Source organism: Emydura macquarii, unplaced genomic scaffold (genome assembly GCF_026122565.2).
Source record: "Emydura macquarii macquarii isolate MOO-44397 ecotype Brisbane River unplaced genomic scaffold, CSIRO-AGI_Emac_v2 contig_1145, whole genome shotgun sequence".
NCBI classification, from domain to species: Eukaryota; Metazoa; Chordata; order Testudines; family Chelidae; genus Emydura; species Emydura macquarii.
Genome location: NW_027131282.1, coordinates 2802 through 22484, shown reverse-complemented (window position 1 = coordinate 22484; position 19683 = coordinate 2802). Strand labels below are relative to the sequence as shown.

The 19683-nt window shown below is 43.4% G+C and overlaps 1 protein-coding gene across 1 annotated transcript; it reads right to left on the bottom strand.

The window, feature by feature from the left end:
* Nucleotides 1-18321: 18321 nt before the first annotated feature.
* LOC137152028 (olfactory receptor 52P1-like) lies at nt 18322-19304 on the bottom strand (the record flags this gene model as incomplete). The annotated part of the gene is made up of 1 exon (XM_067546499.1): nt 18322-19304. A coding segment is annotated over one exon (983 nt), but the record flags the coding sequence as incomplete, so codon positions are not given.
* Between the last annotated feature and the right edge of the window lie 379 nt (nt 19305-19683).

Sequence of the window (19683 nt, the reverse complement as noted above, 5' to 3'; positions counted from 1 at the left end):
TCTCTTTATCCTATCTACAGTGACTGCACAGACTGTCATTGGGGTGGGGAGGCTGGAGGGAGATGGTCAGAGGCAAGTTAGGTGCCCATTGTCCATCCACATTCAAATGGACTTCTTTGTTAAGAAAAGCTGGTTACTTACCATATTTGCTATTCTCTGCACATCGGGATTGTTTGTTCCTGAGCCCTCAATAAGGTTTCTTTAAAATACAGCCAGCTCTTTTGGCCTCCTTTCCCCCTCATATGAGCATCCCAGGGGATCCTGCCCATCAGCTCCCTGAGGGAATCAAAGTCTGCTTTTCTGAAGTCCACGGTCTGTATCCTGCTGTTATCCTTTCTTCCTTTTGTCGGGATTGGGAACTCGACCATCTCATGGTCACTGCTGCCCAGGTTACCATCCACTTCTACTTCCCCTACCAGTTCTTCCCGATTAGTCAGCCATGATTTCCCTTGACAGAAACCATGTTGAACTCTTCCCGAAGATATCGTGCTCCTCTCTGTGTCTGATAATTCTGTTCTTTACTATAGTTTCAAACAATTTGCCTGGTACCGAAGTTGGGCTTCATGGTATGTAATTGCCAGGATCACCTCTGGAGCATTTTTTAAAAATTGCCATCACATTAACTATCCCCACGTCATCTGCTACAAATCTGATTGAAAGGATAAGTTACATACCACAGTCAGTGGTTCTACAATTTTATGTTTGAGTGAAACTTCAGAACTCTTGGGTGAATCCCATGTGGTCCTGTGCCCACGTATTACTGTTTAATTTGCCAATCTCTTGATGACAAGTGCTAGATAAGAGCTAGGTTTGATTATTAAGCCCTGGATGAGGGAATCCCTGGGCCTGAGTCTCTTGTCATGACGCCTGTGTGTGCGACTCTCACCACACACTTTGCTGTGCTCTGCCTCGGGGCAGCATGGTGGGTTGGGGCGCTTCTGAATGGAGAATTGGTCTGACATAAATAGGATGAAATTCAAGAAGGACAAATTCAAAGTACTCCATTTAAGAAGGAACAATCAGTTGTATGTGCACAAAATGGGCAATGACTGCCTAGGAAGGAGTACTGCGGAAAGGGATCTGGGTGTCATAGTGGACCACAAGCTAAATATGAGTCAACAGTGTAATGCTGTTGCAAAAAAAGCGAACATGATTCTGAGCTGTATTAGCAGGAGTGTTGTAAGTAAGACATGAGTAGTAATTCTTCCACTCTACTCTGAGCTGATTAGGCCTCAAATGGAGTTTTGTGTCCAGTTCTGGGTACCACATTTCAGGAAAGATGTGGACAAATTGGAGAAAGTCCAGAGAAGAGCAACAAAAATGATGAAAGGTCTAGAAAACATGACCTATGAGACAAGACTGAAAGAACTGGGTTTGTTTAGCCTGGAGAAGAGAAGACTGAGAGGGGACATGAGAACAGCATTCAAGTACATAAAAGGTTGTTACAAGGAGAAGGGAGAAAAATTGTTCTTCTGAACCTCTGAGGACAGGACAAGAAGCAATGGGCTGGCGCTGGACCGGGATTGGCGCTGGACCGTCTTAAAAACGCCCCCGCTACTAGTTTCGATGCCCCGGCTAGTAGTATTAAATTGATTAGGGGTATTATTCATAGAGCCGGACCGATGCTATCTCCTTATGCTATAGATAGAGTAAAAGATGGAATAGCTGGTTTTATGGATGATTTTAATCTCCGAGTTGGAGAGAAGAGTGTTGTTCGGGAGGAACAAGAGGATTTTAGTGAGAGCCAAGTTTTAGATTTTAATCTTTTACCGATGGCTTTTACGAATGTTTTATACAGTGACCTTAAGATAATCGATTCTAAATCTAGCTTTTATGACAAATATTTAGATTCTTTTGATGATCCATATTTGATAGAATTTAATAATCTTAATAATAATAATACCAATTTTAATAATTTACAACATGATTCTATGGAAAATAGAAGAAATATTTTAGGAGATAATTTTAATACAAATTTTATGAATACAGCTAGTTTTAAAGAGAGTAGTTCATTTAAAGAGGGAATATTTTATTTAGAATATCCCGTAGATTGTTTTAATTGCCCTATATGTTCACAAATTTTAGCTAGTTTCGGTAAATGGGCGAAGCATATAAATAATGTACATAAAAGCACTTCAATAAGAGTTATTTGCAAAAAATGTGGTAAATATTCGCAGTTCCATAACATAGCTTGCCACTACCCCAAGTGCAGGCCCAAGGAGGTGGATAACTCAGAGAAGAAGTATGCCTGCATGGTCTGTGGGTCTGCCTTCTACACTCGCTCGGGGCGGAGTCAACACATCAGACATAGGCATCCTGCGGTGAGGAATGAGGAAAGAAAGGAAGCTAGAGTGGTTGGGAAAACAAGTCGCTCTCGGGTATGGACAGAAGAGGAAATTGAATTATTGATTCAGCTTGAAATAAAATATGCAGGGATTAGAAATATTAATAAGTGTATAGAAAGTGAATTAAAAACAAAAACAAATAAGCAAATATCAGATAAGAGGAGGGACCTGGCCAAGAATAAGGTTAAAAAGGATGAAGATTCTATGGTTTTATGGGAAGAGGGCGGGATGGGAGATATTTTAGAAGATATTCCTCCACGTGAGAAAATTAAACTTTTAAAAGATAAAATTTTAATTGATAGGTTTTTAACAGGAGTTAGGTGTAATGGGGCTCGTATTTTAGAGAAATTGGATTTTATTGAACAGCAATTAAATGCTTCTGCCACTGTAGCAGAAGGTTGGGGATTATTTGAGGAATTATGTAAATTGTTGATGAACTCTCCTCATGAAGATGTAGAGAATTTGGAAAATAATAAAGAAAATAATATACAGAATGATAATGGGAAACAAGGAAGAAAAGTGGGTAAGCCTCCTGATAAATATAATAGAAATAGAAAATATGCTGGGAGAAAAGCTAAATTCAGATTCTATCAAACCCTCTTTGAAAAAGATAAGAAAAGGTTGGCTAGGATCATTATGGGAGAACCTGATAAAGCGACATGTAAGATAGCAGTTAAGGAGATTGAAACCTCTTATAAAGAAATTTTGGGTAGAGAAGGACATGGGGAAACCAGAGGATGGCCAAAAGTAAAAGAAGTGATAGATAATGAAATTTTAAATTGGCCTTTATCAATTGATGAAATTAGAGAAGCCTTAAGAGAGATTGATAATAGTAGTGCTCCTGGACCAGATGGAATTAAGGTTAAGGATTTATGGGATATTTATAATTTAGACAGTAGGATTTTAGTAAGGATTTTTAATATTTGTTTTTTAAATAGACAGATTCCAGAGTGTTTTAAAGGCAATCGTATAATCCTAATTCCTAAAGTCAAGGATCCACAAGAGTTGAAGAAAATATCATCTTGGAGGCCATTGACTATTGGTTCGATTTGGATTAGGTTGTATACAAAAATTTTAGCTAAAAGATTATCAAGTGCTGTTAAATTATGCCCCAGACAAAAAGGTTTTATCACAGCCTCTGGCTGTGAGGAAAATATATCGATTTTAGAAAAGTTAATTAAAGGGGCCAAGAAAAATAAAGACGAAATAGCTGTTGTTTTTATTGATCTTGCTAAGGCATTTGATTCGGTTGGCCATGGTCACATTTTAAAGGGGTTAAAGAGATTTGGGATATCAGAGAGTTTTATTGATATTGTAAAGGATTTGTATACAGATTGCTACACTGAAATTAGTGTTGGTGAGGATAAGACAGAACCTATTTTAATTAAGAGTGGAGTTAAGCAAGGTGACCCGCTCTCCCCTATTTTATTTAATATAGCCATGGACCCTCTTTTATATAAATTGGAAGATGAAGGAGATGGTTTTATAGTGCAGGGTAGAAAGATAACTTCATTGGCCTTTGCCGACGATATCGCTATATTAAGTAGGTCCTATAAGGGGATGGTTAAGAATTTAAAAATTCTTAATCAGTTTTGTAAAAATTCAAGTTTAAAAGTAAATGTTAAAAAGACAAAGGGCTTTCACATTTTCCCAAGCATGGGGACATATGTTATCAACCCAAAAGATAAATGGGGATTAGGTGATGAATTAATTGATTATATTCAACCTGGTGAGTCTGAAAGATACCTAGGTGCAAGAATAGATCCATGGGTGGGAGTGGCTAATAATTCCCCTAAGGAAAAATTAATTGATTGGTGTGAAAGTTTATGTAAGGCTCCGTTAAAACCTGCGCAGAAATTGATAATTTTAAAAGTTTACATTTTAACGAGAGTTTTTTATGAATTACTTTTAATCGAACCGCCACTTTATATGTTAAATGAATTAGATGTTTTAGTTAGGAACACTCTTAAAAAGATTTTACATCTTCCCCAGTGTACAACTGATGGGCTATTCTATGCTAGAACTAGAGATGGGGGTTTAGCAGTTACAAAATTTAGTACCCAAATTCCAAACATGTTAATTCGTAAATGGAGGAGACATATTGTCTCCAAAGATGATTGGACAGATTTCTTGTTTTTATATGCTGGGGAAAATTTAGTGGAGAAAATTTTAATATATAGTGCTAAAACGGCTAATCCTAAAACGTGGAGAGATGAAGAGTTTTTAAAATGGAGTAATTTAAGATGTCAGGGAATTGGTATTAAATATTTTTAAAATGATGGTATTAGTAATTCGTTTTTAAAATATCCTTGCTTGGCCAAGTCCTCCTCTCTGATTGCGGCATTGCAAACGAGAGCGAATGTTTTTCCCACCAGGGAAGCTCTAGCAAGAGGACGGAAGATGGAGGAAGGGTTATGTAGATGGTGTGGTAAGGTCAAAGAGACAATTCCTCATATCTCTGGTCAGTGCATAAAAATGAAAGAAGCAAGAATTAAAAGACATAATAGGATAGTTAAAGCACTAATTGATAAAGTAGGAAATAAAGGATGTAAAATTTGGATTGAACCTTACCTTCATAATAAAGAAGGGAAGTTGAGAAAACCCGACCTCATTATTGAAAAGGAAGGAATGGTAGCCGTTGTGGATGTCACAGTTAGATGGGAAGACAACGCTGACAGTGTGGAGGCAGCCGACATTGAGAAGGAGGCATACTACTCTGAGTTGGAGGAGGAGGTGCTGCAGCTCACTGGTGGGAAGATCATCCACTTCTTTGGATTTGTGGTTGGGGTGAGAGGTAAATGGAGTAAAAGAAATGATGACATTTTTAAAATTTTAGGTATTGATAAATTTAAAAGTTTTAAAGAAAGTGTGTGCAGACTTGCTATGTATGCTACGACGGATATGTTGGCTCTTTTTAGCGATAAACAGTGAACCCGAACATTCATTTCGTGTATCCTGTGGATTTTAGATATATTTTAGATATAGATATATTTATTCTCCATATTTTAAATTTTATCAATGGGCTTTAGTTTTCATACTATTGACCTGTTGACTATGTTTAACTGTCCTTTCATGTAATTTAATTTAATTTTAAAATTAATTGAATAATAAATATTACTTATAGGTTAGATCTTGATTTTAGATTATCTTAGCTACTGAATACTAGATTGGACGGTGGACTGGCCGCATAGTAACCAGGAAAGTGCAGGTATTTATGCCTGTACAAAATCTGCAGGAAGGGAGGTTTAGGTTGGACATTAGGAAAAACTTCCTAACTGTCAGGGTGGTTAATCAGTGAAGTGAATTGGCAAAGAGGGTTGTGGAGTCTCCATCATTGGAGATGTTTAAGAGCAGGATAGACAAACACCTGTCAGGGATGGTCTAGCTATCACTTAGTCCTGCCATGAGTGCAGGGGACTGGACTAGATGACCTCTCGAGGTCCTTTCCATCCCTATGACTCTCTGATTCAATGTTATTTTAAAACTCTTTTATTCTCTTCTGTGATGCTTTATTCCTACAGTCCAGACTGAACAATACTTTGGTTCAGGAAGACTGCCTGGTCACGCCCCACCACAGGGCACAGACTCTCAAAAGGAAGAACCACAGGAACGGAACCTGCTGTTGCTGAGCAAACCAGTTTGGATCTCAATGTGATGTAGCCCAGGGCCCAGGCCGAGTGTGAGAGAATGGTGGGATTCCACCGCAGGAGAGAGAAGGGGAAGAGCAGGGCGGCCGAGTGGTACTGATGGTGTTTTACAGTTGTAATCTTGCTACAGTTCAGTAAAATAGACTCATAATAATTATGTAGGGTCAGTTTTCTCCCTGGCAGCCCCCTTTCCTGCATTTCAGACCCAGGGTGCAGGCTGTGAAGGAAGATTCCACACAGCTCCTACCTGGAAATTTCCATCAGATTGTTTCAGTAAGGCAGGTTCATTTCCTTCTCCCTGAGAAATAAAGGCGGGACCATGCATCCATTTTACTGTGGGTCAAAATTTTTCATGGGATCAAATTCTCGGTTTTCCAGACCAGCTCTTACTCAAACTGTGAGCCTCTCTCACTCATGTTACCAGACCACACATCTCTGGTCACCCAGACTGGGTGTGGCAATGGCGGAGCACTTCTCTGCTGGCCTGATGGAGGAGCAGCCAGCCCAAACTTGAATGGTGTTGCAACCCCATAGGCCCACTGGGAACCCCAATCACTCCTGGGGTCAGAAAGCCACCCACTCAAACTTGGCCTGCCTGCTTTCTTCAGCTTCAATGGTACAACCAATGCTACAATTCCTGAGCACAGAGAACAAGTACAATGAGCACAGAAGGAACACCAGCCAGACATGTGACCTGTGTCTCCAGTCAAGATTAAGATGGAAGTACTGAAGCTATTGTTGTTGGAAGCTGACGTGTGGGGTGTGATGCTATTGTCCAACTACCTTTACAGAAGCCTGCAATGAAAACGATTCTAGTTATCGGTGTTACCCTGAGTGTTATCAGAATCAGTCTCTCAGTGTCTCTAGGGGGTCTATAGTCTGCAAATATTTCCCAGTACATGGCATCTGTATTGGCAGTTCTAGGCCCTCATACTGGAACGTCAGGTACTAGGTCTACAGCTTACAAGAGCTCATTGCGGGATAGAGGACACATTCCTTTTTCTCTTGTACGGTGCCAAGTAAACTATTGGCATTATTACAGGCAGGAAATCTGAGACCCCGAAGGCTCAGGGCTACGATTTTCCACTAGCCAGTGATCTGCGGGATGTCAGACTTTGTGCATCCACTTTCAATTATATTAAGGCCAGAAAGGTCTATCACAATCATCTATACTGAGCTTGTGCAAGACACAGGCCAGAGAGATTTACACAGGGAATTCTGGGGCTGAGCCCAGTGCCTTGTAGCTCAACTAGAGCATAACTTTTAAATTAGGTCTGAAGAATCACCAGCCCCATTCAAAAAATATGGATCACACCCCCAAAAATCGTGGGATAGATTAAAATAGCCAGATTTTAAAATATACTAATTTGGGGTGCTTCTTCATTTGCCTCTGGTTTCTGAGCCACTTACATCATGTTTTCTGGCTTTCGTGCAACTTCCTTTTAAACAAAAACTTTTTAAAGAAATTTGAAAGCTGAGATTCCCATGCAGCTTCTGGATCCCATGTGTTGGGCTTAAAGAAAAATAGGAAATAGTGCGAGACTCCCAATCAAATCACAAGAGTTGGTGCTGCTGGCCGCATCTCAGGCTGAGCGCTGAAAAGAAAGGTCCTGAAGATTAGTTATTGGACATCTTTGGTCACAAGGGCCATCAGAGGCAGAGACACTGTTTCCATGTCCTGTGGGACACAGAGCCTCCTGTCCTCAGCATTGGTTTGCAGATTGTCTGCATTCCTGAGACACAACACCTAGCGTCTCCTGCTCATGTCCAGGCATGACATACACACAGAGAGGAAGCCGTGGACTCAGAGCAGCCTGAAAGGCCTTAGCTTTAGGAGTGTGGGTCTCTGGAAGCCGAGGAGTTGCCTCAGCCAAGGGGCGGGGGTGACCGACCAGGAATGCGAACAAGATTTCAACCGAATAAATATTACTCCTATATTTATTCATTAGTAAAGAACAAAGTACATCGACATAAGTAATACAAACACAAAATCAGAAAAAGATACAAAGGCCTAATACTCTACCGTGCATGTATTCATTGCTTATGGTGCACAATTCTATTACCTATTTCCTTATGCTTACAGAAAGATGGTCGCTTGTAAACTATGTTTGTAAACTCCTTGTTACCTTATACAGACAGATGGTCATTTGTACAATTTCACTACTTATTGCTTCATGTTTACAGACAGATGGTCGCTTGTAAAATCCTAGTTACTCTTCACAGACAGATAATCAGACAGATGTTTGTTTGTTATCTTAAAGCAAGTGTACATTCATACATTACCAAAAACGTTTCTCTCCTTAAGCCCTTTGTGCCGAGTCGACTCTGTTAAGTGTTAGCCATCCCTTGGATGCTGCTGGTTCATAGAAGGGCTCAGTCCAGCTACCGAGGATCCCAGCAGGCTGCAGTCCAAAGTGCAACAGATTTTCTGGGTTTAAGTATCCACAGCCTAATCACCAAACTGATTAGCTTGATCAGTATGTAACCAACCAGTGAACAGTGTCACTTTTGCTATCAGTATGTAACCAACCAGTGAACAGTGTCACTTTTGTGGTCAGCTTAACCAATCAGTGAGCATTTCTGCTGAGTCATCCTGACTTGTAGGCACTTGCAAGTGTTACTTAGCCGGATGTCGTCAGCTCTGGTCAGCTTTTGTTTTTGTGTCTGCCCTCTATTTGTGCTGTGCTAGCGTCCGGACAGCCCTTATCAGGTCCTTCCAGCCCTTTTCCCAAGCTATAGACTTTACTATTCTATCTTAAAGCACAAAACCCATTAACTATTCTTTCTATATTCTATGGAAGCAAGGACATACACATTCCTAACAGACAAAGGTGTGAATCAACCCCAGTTCCAAACACCTTCTGCTTGCTCTATATTGGACCCAAGCAACACCCACCCCGACCCCTGATCAGCTCCCCCCCAATCTTTGTGATGTTGGAAATTTGAATCCAGGGTCTCAGGTCTGTATCCGTGGCTAGAGTGACTCTTCTTGTTCCTGAAGCAGGTGGGGGATCAGGGAAAGACTCAGGGGCCACTCAGGAGGACTGTGTGCAGTCAGACCACACACTCCAGATTATTCGCTCTCTTACAGCAAATCCTGATTCCCCTTCTGAATGCAGAGCTGTGGGAGCTGTGGGAGACCAGAACTTCACGTAAAAGGACATTGCGCAAATGATTATCCTCATCACCAAGGGGTGTTGGAAAGACGTCAGGTTCTTCGCCTAATGCCCACAATTAGCCTTAAATGGCACACAGAGCTGACATCTATCAAAGGCACTTCGATATGCCCCCAATAATTCTAACATGTGAGCTCCTCACAACCTTTAACCTGTTTAAAATACAAAACCCCTGTGCGGTCAGGAAGTGCTATTTACACCACTGTACAAATTCAGAAATGCATACAGCCCAAGGCCAGGGCTTGTTTGCCTTGTTCACAGCTGGATCACATTGGTGCTCAGAGTCATGCTGGCACTGACTAACACATCCAGCTCTTTCTCCTCCTCTGTCTTTTCCAACTAACCATGGCAATATAAAATGAGGTGCAGGGAGTAGAAGTAGGGAGGTGATTTTACTTCTGTAGATGGCATTCGTGAGACTAAGGCTGGAATTCTGCATTCGGGTTGGATGCACAAAATTTACAAATATGGAAACATTGAAGAGGGTGCAGATAGAGCCACAAAAATGATTGAAGAGCTGCAGAAAATGCCTTACAGTGAAAGTCTTCAAGATCTGAACCTGCTTAGCTTCACCAAAGGAAGACTGAGCACTGACCTGATTACAGAGTACAAGCACCTCCACAGGGACAATATACTAGTCCTAAAGGGCTCTTTAATATAGCACTGAAAGGTATAACGTGAACCAGTGGGTGCAAAACTGAAGCTAGAAAACTTGCATTTGGAAATTAGTCTCCTATTCTTAACACTGAGGATGATTAACCAGAGGATTAAACTCCCAAGGGAGATGGTGAATTGTCCTGGTATCTCCAAATGAAGTCTGGAAAAGTCCTGGAAAAGAAGCTTTATTGATGAACAAGTTAAGTTTAATCCAACACAAGTCGTTGGGCTCGTATGGGTGTAAAGAAGAGTAATTCTGTAGTCTCTGAAATATAGGAGGTCAGACTAGATGGTCTAATGGTCCCTTTTGGCCTTAAATACCATGAATCTATGAATCATTGTCTTGAGGGGATCGATATCTGGGATGCAATTTCAAAAAGTTTCTACTCTGAATACTTAAATGCACTAAACAGAAAGATACGCTGGCCAAGAAGAATTAGAGTTGTCACAGTAAAAGCAGAACATATGGTCTCTTTACCATTTAAGCCAGGTATTTTCTTGTCTTGGGGTGGAATCTCACAATTGTCCCACTCTTAGAGCTGCGTACAACACCTCGTCTATGCCAAATGCTTATCACGATGCAGTCCAACTGGACACCTGAGTCGTTTCCCTTTGAATGCTTGAGACCAGAGCTATACAGTCACCACCAGCATCCTGTAAACATGTATGTTTATTAGCAGACAGCACAAAGCATTAGAGAAAATGGTTATAAAAGAACAAGCAGGTGTCACATGTCTGCACTCATCTATCTCATACATCACTACAGGCTAAGATAGACAGGCTTTTCTCTGGAGATACAGGAACACAAACAACCTGTGAGAAGACAAGAAACTCCAGGGACCCAGCCTTGTTTCCCTGTGTCCCTGTGTCCCTGAGAGAGCACCTTCCCATTTGTTTGCCCCTTTCTTGTGGAAGCAGCCTTATTTCAAAGCCTCCCTGTGTGAGCCTGGGTCCAGTCACCATCATGCTCAGCTCTGTCTGTGTGACAGGCCCAAGAGGTGAAGCTGACCTTTGCCCTAAACCTGCTTTCTCCCAGCCAGACCATGTAAGATGACGCCCTTTGGCCGTTGCTCCATTTTTTGGCAGTTAGACCCATTCAGCCACAATGACTTGAGCACACGAATCTGGTGCATGGCCTGAAACCTTGGTTTCCCCATGACAATCCAACCCTCCCCTCAGAGATCCAGCACCTAAACCTCACTGTGCGGAGCAGATCGACAGTCACTCGCAAACACCCCCACGTCTGCCCAAGTAACCAGGGGCTGGAGTCACTGGGATTCCCAGAGGCCAGCTGTCACAGGAGGCTGTGGTAAGGATGTGGCCTCTGACAGGCAAAGGTCCGGGGTATTGCTCTTTGGATCCCTGGCAGACCTGATATTAGGGTCTCCCCTGGCCCCCTCCTCAGAGTATCTGAGCACCTTGAATGCATTCATCCTCTTGCCACCTCTGTGAGGCAGGGTAGGGCAGGGCAGGGCAGAGCTAGTATCTGCTTGTGTAGAGGCTCAGGGACGGTGGCTTGTCCATAGTCACACACTCAAAGGGAATGAAACCCAGCTCTCCTGACATGCAGAGCAGAGCCCAAATCACAAGACCAGCCTCCCAGCTGGAACAGCTGGATTCTCTCTACTCCAGAACTGCCCCCTGTGCTGTGGCGAGAGGGGATAGCAAGGAGGCAGTTACAGGGGTTTGATTCTCTTTCCTGCTCCCCATCATCCCTCCGTAAAATGCTTCCCTTTGCACCCGGTAGCATTTGTGCCCATTTTGCACAGGGTTATAAGGCAAGACGAGGGAAGACGAGGCTGTGGAAGAGTCAGGCCCATCATCCAATGGGATTCTGCATCCCAGTTAAATGGGAAAAACAACGCAAGGATTTTCCACAGAGGTTAACGCTGAATGGCTCCTGGTTGCCATAGACAGAGCCCAGCTGATCTGCGCCTCCCAGTACTCAACTGCACCGACTTATGTGAAACTCAGGTGCAGAAGTTGTGAGTGCTTTTAAACAGCTGCAACAGGCATCCCACCCAGAGGTGCCTGCGTATAGAGAGGCAGTGTGACCTAGTGGACAGAGCGGTGGTCAAGTCAATGGCTTCTACTCCCAGCTGAGCTACTGGCCTGTGGCGTAACAAGAGCAAAGTCACTTCACCTCCCTGTGACTCGGTTTCCTTATTATCTATCTCTTTTCTAACGATTCCCAGCATTCGGTTTGCTTTTTTGTCTCTTGCTACTCGCAGAGCAGGTGCTTTCTGGGAATTTTATACAGTGGCTCCAAGATCTCTTGCCTGAGTGGTAACAGCTAATTTAGACCTCATCATTTTATATGCAGGATCGGAATTATATTTTCCAAAGTGCATCACTTTGCATGTATCAACATTCAAGTTCATCTCTCATTTTGTTGCCCAGTCACCCAGTTTTGTGAGATCCCTTTGTAACTCTTTGCAGTCTGCTTTGGACTTAACTATCTTGATTAATTTTTTGTCATGTTTTGTATCATCTTTTTTCCATTCCATGAATATGTTGAACTATACTGGTCCCAGTGCAGACAGCAGGGGGACACCACAATTTACCGAGCTCCATTCTCAAAACTGACCGTGTATTCCTACCCTTGGTTTGCCTACTTTTAACTAGTTACTGGTCCAGGAGAGGACCTTCCCTCTTATCCCATGACAGATTACTTTGCTTAAGAGCCTTTGGTGAAGGACCTTGTCAATGGCTGTCTGAAAATCTAACTGCACTGTATCCACTGGATCACCTTTGTCCACACGCTTGTTTACCCCCACAAAGAATTCTGATAGATTAGTGAGGCATGATTTCCCTTTACAAAAGCCATGTTGACTCTTCCGAAGAAATTATGTTCATCTACGAGTATAAAAATTCTGTTCTTTCCTATAGTTTCAACCAATTTGTCTTGTAATGAAGTTGGGTTTACGGATCTGTAATGAAGCCTTTCTTAAATACTGGTGACCTCCCAGTCATCTGGTACAGAAGCTGATTGAAATGATAAATTCCATACCAGGGTTAGTAGTTCTGCATTTCCACTTCAGAAATCTTGGGTGAATCCCATCTGGTCCTGGTGACTTATTACTGTTCAATGTATCAATCCCCTGATAGCATGTGCTATATAAGCGCTAGTTTCTATTATTAAGCCTTGGCTGAGGAATCCCTGTATAGCCAATTACTGGGTCCCATTCCACTGCTGACCCGTCCAGCTGGGGCACAGCTTTGGTGCTGATAAATGCACCAGATACCAGATTGAAGTGCCTATTTTAACCTGTTGGTAGCCAGGGATGCTATTCTGCTTTGTGCGCTTCACAACAACAGGCACACTCATGGCCCTAGCAAGGGCTTAAAAATAATAATAAATTCTGCTCTAAACCCAGAACACAGAACAATCGAGTGAGTTTGAGCACTTAATATTTTATTTAAACTCTGCATAATTAACATTGGAAATTCCGGCCAACAGGTGCTGTTGCTTAGGAGATTAGGAGAATTCAACAAAGGGACTGGACGTTTTTACGTGTGACAGGACCATGCACAGCTGTGTGCAACAGAAGCAGAAAAGTTAGAAGAGTTTTTACCTCTTAGAGTTCCTGATCAGGACAGTGGGTTGGGGGTGCTTTGTGTAGAGTGGTCAATGGGGTTAGAGGCTGCCTGAATGGCTTCCCTTAAGGCTCCCGCTTTAATCCGGTCTCAGAAATGACTCCATTACAAGCACGTTGGTCGAGGCGCAGGGGAAGGGTGGGCGGTCCTGCCCCTGGAATAGCCCCGCTCACAGCTGGTGCGGCTCTCATGGATCATGCAGCGGCCAGAGTGCTCAGGAAGCACCAGGACTGTGACTGCAAAACAGCTCTGCAGCTTTTCTCATGGCCCCCGGCTGTTTAACCAGAGACGGGACAGTGACAGGTCATGTACAAAGGACAAAGCATCTATGTTCCTTCTCTGTACTGACTTTATCCACAGGAATTCTAAAGTCTGAGCTGACACTGATACGGCTCTTTATGTGATACTATCCCACCCATCCCCTGGCTCTACATAAACACAAAGTTTTTTTAAATATTGCTGCCTGCCTCAGTCCCGTTCCCCCAGTGCGCTGTCCTTCTTAGCGGCTGGTGACAGGGATCAGTAGCTCATGTCCTCCCATGTCCTCTGGAAGTGTCTAGGATGGAAAAGGTGGCTCATGATTTTCATCTCCCGTGTCATCAGCGCTGGAGCCGGGTGATGAACTGACCCTTCACTTAACCAACACCCTGAATATCCTTGCACGAATGGCTTTGGTTTTCACACTGTACACAATTGGGTTAATCAGGGGTGGGACCAGCAAATAGGGTTACAGATCGCAACAACGCGGTGAAAGGCCATAGACAAGAGCAAGGAGGATTCAGTGAACGTAAGCGAGTGGATGAAGAACAGCTGGGCAAAAGAGGCATCAAAGCTGATCTCCCTAGAGTTAAACCAGAATATGCTCAGTATGGTTGGAAGGGTGGATATCGATATGCCAAGGTCTGTGATAGCCAACATGGAAAGGAAAAGGTACATGGGCTCGTGGAGGTTTGTATCCGTTTTTATAATGAATAGAATGACTGAATTTCCTAATATGGAAATCACATACATTAAGCAGAAGGGGATAGAAATCCAGACATGGGCATCTTCCTGCCCAAGTATTCCGGTGAGAAGGAACACAGCAGGTTGGAATTTGGTGTCATTGACAGCTGACATGATGAACTGGGAAGGTCTGAGGAGTTTTGAACTTTGCTTCCTGAAAAGAGAAATAACAGGAGACTACATGATATTAAACGAGAAATCATTCTGCTCTCAATGCAAGTCTAGAGACTTGTAGAAGTTGAAGGAAGATCATCAAAAACATACTTTTGGATTTACACTTAACGATTACTTGTTCTATTCATTCCCTCTGAAGCACTTGGCATTGGCCACTGTCGGAACAAGATACTGGGCTAGATGAAGATTGGTCTGACCCAGTATGGCCGTTCTTATATTTTTATAAAAACAACGAGAGTTCTGTGGCACCTTAAAGACTAACAAATTTAATTTTTGTAGGCATAAGCTTTCGTGAGACTCAGCTCACTTCGTCAGATGCAGAGGTAGTCTTTAAAGTGCCACAGAACTCTCGGTTTTTTTGCTGTATACAGACTAACACGGCTACCCCTCTGGAACTTATATTCTTATCTACACCACCGTTCAGAAGATTGGCACAGCAAGACTTCATCAGACTTCTAGTCCATCTAGCCTAGTATTCGGTGGCCAGTAACAGATAATTTGGAGAAAGGTAGAGGAAGCCCTGCAATAGACAGCTGTGAGATAACCTTGCCGCAGGGAAAGATTCCTCCTGACACCCACAGATTAGACATACTTTATAATGTAAATCAGAAAGCTTTACAGCCCTCGCAAACCTTTTTTTAAAAAGTCCCCAATACGGTAATTGGATTTTCTGGTTCCCCATATAAATAAGCAGTCCCTCTTTGTATCCTACTAAACGCTTGGTCCCACTGATTTCTTGTGATTGTAAGTTCCACAACCTGCTTGAGCACTGTGTGATTTTACATTTGTGTCCTTCCCTCATACACCTTCTCTGGCCCTCCACTTTTGAGCGTGGCCCATTGTATCATGTTTATACACATGGGAAGCACATGGTGAAATGGTCATTTAATTTATCACGCCTGCTTCGATGATATTAATAAATGCATTTCATTGCCTCATTTTTTTTATTTTCTCCACTCCCAAGAGCCCAGATTACACCACTGTCTCTTTGCAGGACAGATGATAAATTCTAAGGCCAGGTTCTGAGTTCAGGAACATTGACTTCAACAGTGTCACTCCAGATTTACATGTGTAAATTCGATTGGAACCGATCTCTATTTACTTACACTTAGCCAATGCTCCCAGTGATAGACTCTGAACCCCAAGAATTGCTCCAAGAAAAGCTTCAGTGCTTTGCTGGGCCATTGTTGACTGAATCCAGAGAGGTCGATCCTCCTACAGGCTTCTATTTACCCTTACAGGACCCCATCCTCTCCACAGACAAGGGTTCTGTAGATATTTGGCACAATACAAGCTAACACAGACAGTTAATTCATCTCGGCGGGAGAGTCATTGATGTGCATGAAAAGTGCAAATGTCAGATTTCACTCATATGCAGTTGAGTGCGCAAGTTAGTTCAGCCGTACTCATGTAACATGTGATGGGGGTAAATCTTTGCTGAAACAGAGACCAGTGGTTCTGTTGACTCCTGACTTTTTGGAAAGTCTCCTGCAGATATTGCAGCGTTATTGTGTGAAAGACCCTGAATTTAAGTGTTAGGAACAACTTCTGGTCAGTTACCAGGAGACAGTGTCATGCAACTGCTCACTGAAGGAAAAATTAATACCATAAACCCATTGCAAAGAGTAGTTGGAATACCTCTAAAATACTTTCTAAAGCAAAGGCCATTAAGTAGTAAAGTTACCCCTGCTCCTTCCTGTACATATTCCAACGACTCTGTAGCTGGGGTTCCCTAGACATGCATGTCATGAAAGTTTGTAATAATTGTATTACTATGAAAAGTTTTGGCATTACATTTCAAGTACTATTTTTTAAGGACACACATGTAAGCCCATTCTTTCCCCTCAGATTTTCTTTCAGTTATGATTGCTCAGGTTAGAGGGGGACCTATATTGTAGTGTGGGTCATCTGGATTTCTGGAGAATTTGAAAACATTGCAGCCTCTCGGCCCGCATTCATTCGCTTATTATCAAGGATTAGTCTGGGAAATCCTATGCAACTAGTAGATCTTCTATCCTTGGCTTAATATCTGACTGGTTCCCATTGGAGTCTTTGTTGTCAATCTGCAGCCTTTATCCGGAGTGGTGCAGGCTTTGGGATCACAATCTAATAATCGTTCCCTGGGCTCTCACTCTCCAGTACACTGGTTTTCAACCTTTTTTCATTTCAGGACATCTACAAAATTTCAAATGATGGTGTGAATCAAACACAGAGTCTGCAGACCCCCAGGGGTCTGAGGACCGCAGGTTGATAACCACTGGTCTAGTCCATAATAAGCCCAGACCCTGTTCTAGTGCTACAATGGGGGTTTGCGGAAAGTGGTTTTAAAAGTGAAATGCATGAGTATTCATGGAAATCAAACTTCATTTCACACAAGAAAGTCGCCTATTGCTCACTCTCTCTCTAGCTGTCTCTGTACTGTATTAATGAAATATGCACCACCCTGGAACGGTATTGTTACAAGCAGGGAGCTGAACTGCCATAATTATGAATGTGTATGTTAAACCCAATTCTTGGGCTCATTGTTCATTGTCTGGGTATATTGGGTTAAATATCTGGATATTACGAGTACAGCTGGTCCTAGTTTAATAGCAGGCTGCTGGAAAACAAGCAGGAAGGGAAACAATAGGTAAAGAAAAGCCATCTCTCACTAAACACTTCAGGGAGGTTGAGAGAAAACCCCTGAGTTTCATGCTGTGAAGACCCCATTTCCGGGCTCCAGCCAAGTGACACAGCTTGTTTTGCCAGTGCTGGCAGTCTGTCCAGAGGTGGGGCAGCTGGTGCTGAGAAACTCATCAGACTGACAGAGACACAGACACCGCTGGGGAAATCAGAAGACACTCAGCCTGCCTCGTCCCCATCTGAGTTGAATGGCTTGAGAGACACGTACAGACTTGTTTTAAAACTCTTTTATTCTCTCTTGTGATGCTTTATTCCTACAGTCCAGACTGAACAATACTTTGGTTCAGGAAGAGTGGTCACTCTTGTCACCACAGGTCACAGACTCCCAAAGGGAAGAACCGGCTACTGCTAGGCTACTGCTACTGCTACTGCTACTACAGCTACTGCTACTGCTAGGCTACTGCTACTGCTACTGCTAGGCAAACCAATTTTAAAGGCTGCTATCAACCCCCCCCCCCCATTCTTCTCTTCTGCAGACTAAACAAGCCTAGTTCCCTCAGCCTCTCCTCATAAATCATGCACTTAAGCTTTCTAATCATTTTTGTTGCCCTCTCCTGGACTCTCTCCAATTTGTCCACATCCTTTCTGATGACCAATTTGGGGAGACTCAGGACTGGAAGAGATTGTTGGGGCGTGGTGGGTGGCAGAGTTGGCTACCTTGTGATGGCAGAGAGGGGCAAAAGAGTCAAAGATGGAGGAGAGTGAGGAATGGTGAGTATCAGCAGCCATACTGATGGCAAATAGGTCTGAGAGCATATGAGACTCCACCAGTGCTGGTGGTCGGGAAGTCATGGAAAGGCTGAGTTACAGTGTGTGGGGGGGTGTGGGATGATGGGTGAGGATACTGCAAGAGATCAGGTGATGGTCGGAGAGAGCAGTGCTTGGTGATGGATTGATAAGACATCAGGTGTGAGGAACTTCTCAGACTGTGAACTGCCACACATCTCAGCTCAACCAAATTGGGACAAAGCACCCTTCATTAATGAGGAGACATCCTTTCCCCCTCCTGTCATACAGGTTTAAAGTCAGTGGCCCCAGGGATCACATTCTGCAGGTGTATTTTCCCAGTTTGTCATGAAGCTCTTTGATTTTGATCCCATAAATGATAGGGTTGAACATGGGGGGCACAAGGAGATAGAGGTTGACCAAGAGGTCCTGAACGTGGGCAGCGATGCCCTGACCTGATTTGTCTATAAGGGCAGAGAAGAGGCTATTACTACAACCCATAACCATCACACAGATGTGGGGTGTGCAGGTGTTGAGAGCTTTTCGGTTGGCTTTTTTGAGGGAGATCCTGAGGACGGCCCTGATGATCAGCCCGTAAGAAAGGCCAACGAATAGCACGTCTAATCCGATGATCACTAATAATAGCACCAGGCTGTACATCAGGGTGACTGTGGTGTCCCCACACGACATCTTCACCACAGCGAGGTTCTCGCAGTACATGTGGGGGATAACGCGGTTGGCGCAGAATGGCAGCCTCCACAGTAGGAGAGACACTGGCAGAATCAAGAGAACAGCTCCTATCAAACCCACTAGCCCTAGCTTAGCGATTCGTGCGTTGGTGAGGATGGTGGCATATCTCAGAGGGTGACATATGGCGATGTAGCGATCGAAGGCCATTATCATGAGGACGGCTGATTGCATAGCACCAAACACGTTATAGAAGAAAATCTGGGTGAGGCAGCCATCCATCGTGATGCCATTGGAATGGAACCAAAATATGCACAGTGCCTTCGGCACAATGCAGGTAGACAGGCCAATGTCTGTGAGCGCTAGCATGCAGATCAGCAGGAACATGGGCTTGTGCAGGGTCTCTTCTTTGCCAACAATAAAGAGTACAGTGAAATTTCCCAACAGGCTGATGATGTAGAACATAGAGAAAGGGATGGAAATCCAGATGTGGGCAGCTTCCAGTCCCGGGATGCCGGTTAGGATGAATGTTGACGGGTCAGAGGGCGTGAGGTTGAAAGCCAACATGAGAGGGTTGCGGCACTGATCATGCTCAGAAATGCTCAGGACGCCTGTGAAGGGAGAGAACCACAGCGAGGGGGTTTAGGCACTTGGTAACAAATACCATGGTAAATATTGTATAGTTACTAACAATCTAGGAAGGCGGGGGAGCAGTGAGGTGGCAACATTACTCCCCTCTATTCGGCACTGGTGAGGCCACATTTGGAGTATTGTTTCCAGTTTTGGGCCCCCCATTAGAGGAAGATTGTGGACAAATTGGAGAGAGTCCTGCAGACAGCAATGAAAATGATTATGGGGCTGGAGCACATGACTTATGATGAGAGGTGGAGGGAATCTTTTTTATGTGGCCCACGATCCTCTTTGATCCCGGCTGCCGAAAGTAAGCAGTGGTGGCGCCGAAAGTCTGCATTGCCACTTTAAGAGCTTTGT